Source organism: Octopus bimaculoides, chromosome 4 (genome assembly GCF_001194135.2).
Source record: "Octopus bimaculoides isolate UCB-OBI-ISO-001 chromosome 4, ASM119413v2, whole genome shotgun sequence".
NCBI classification, from domain to species: Eukaryota; Metazoa; Mollusca; class Cephalopoda; order Octopoda; family Octopodidae; genus Octopus; species Octopus bimaculoides.
Genome location: NC_068984.1, coordinates 82,406,759 through 82,407,872, shown reverse-complemented (window position 1 = coordinate 82,407,872; position 1,114 = coordinate 82,406,759). Strand labels below are relative to the sequence as shown.

The 1,114-nt window shown below is 29.5% G+C and overlaps 1 protein-coding gene across 4 annotated transcripts in view; it reads right to left on the bottom strand.

Moving 5' to 3' along the window:
* Positions 1 to 839, bottom strand: part of LOC106882594 (CAD protein) — a 98,584-nt gene extending 97,745 nt beyond the window's left edge. For all 4 annotated transcript variants that reach the window (XM_014933327.2, XM_014933329.2, XM_014933328.2 and 1 more), the window contains exon 1: positions 687 to 839. In XM_014933327.2, the coding sequence (XP_014788813.1) occupies positions 687 to 792 (106 nt within the window). In that variant the 5' untranslated portion in view covers positions 793 to 839. The remainder of the gene's footprint in view (positions 1 to 686) is intronic.
* Positions 840 to 1,114: the final 275 nt, after the last annotated feature.

The following is a 1,114-nucleotide window of genomic DNA, read 5'->3' as shown; positions in this document are numbered from 1 at the left end:
AAAGACGAAAAAAAAAAAAAAAATGAAGGATGACTGATACATGAACAAAATAATGATTAAAATAGGAGCAACTAATGAACTATGCCAAGTGCTCAATTGAAAAAAACAGATTAGTCTTTGATTAAATGTTATAATTCTATTTAAAATCTTTTAATTTCCCCGCTATTTTATCCTTATTTAATTAAATGTGTACCTGCACGCGTGCGTCCGTGCCGGAATTTTAACTAGTTTTTTTTTTTCAGCACAGTGACAGAAATTTAGTGAAGAAAAAATACAATTGTCAGAATTTCTTCTTGCCTTTCCGCCAAGAGCGTTTAGCAACATATGTTAATTCCATTTCGTTATATTGGTTGGACAGAAGACGACTATTTCAAGCTAGAAAAATATGACTGCATGACGTTCATGCCATTTCCACAAAATATTACGTAAACGATAATAAAGAAGCACCTTTTTATTAATAATGACGTATTAATTAATAGTATAATCCAATTAAGAAAAACCAAATAAAAGAAAAAATACACACATCATACATATTAGTAATTAATACAATTAAAACTTAGAGTAATTAAGAGATAATTTTATACAATACGAAAATATAAATTTAGAGATACTTGGTTTTAACAATTTCGACATATTTTAAAATGGAGAATAGAAAAATAGAATGATTCTAATCCATTTTCACTAACCCACTTCACCGGCAACGCTGACAGGATGGCCAAAAAGTTGGCCACTAAATCTGGAGCCATCTTCCAGAAACAACGTGGCTTTCTTCGGCATCTTGATAGAACCCATCTTCTGAAGTGAGGATGTAATAAATAACAAGGGGCATAATTGGCGCCTTATTTATAAGAGCACATGACATTCTTTAACGTATTATACACGCGACCTTATAAACTTTCCAGAAAATACATATTTTTAATGAATTTTTTTGCAAATATGCATCTAATATTGAAGATTACGATTATATTGAAATTTGATGTGAAAAGAAAAACGAACACGCACTGACACAATTCTTTTTTCGAAATTTCATGTTTCATTTAGAGATATGCGGTGTGTGTCAGTATATATATATATATATATACATATATATATATATATATATGTTCGATTACAC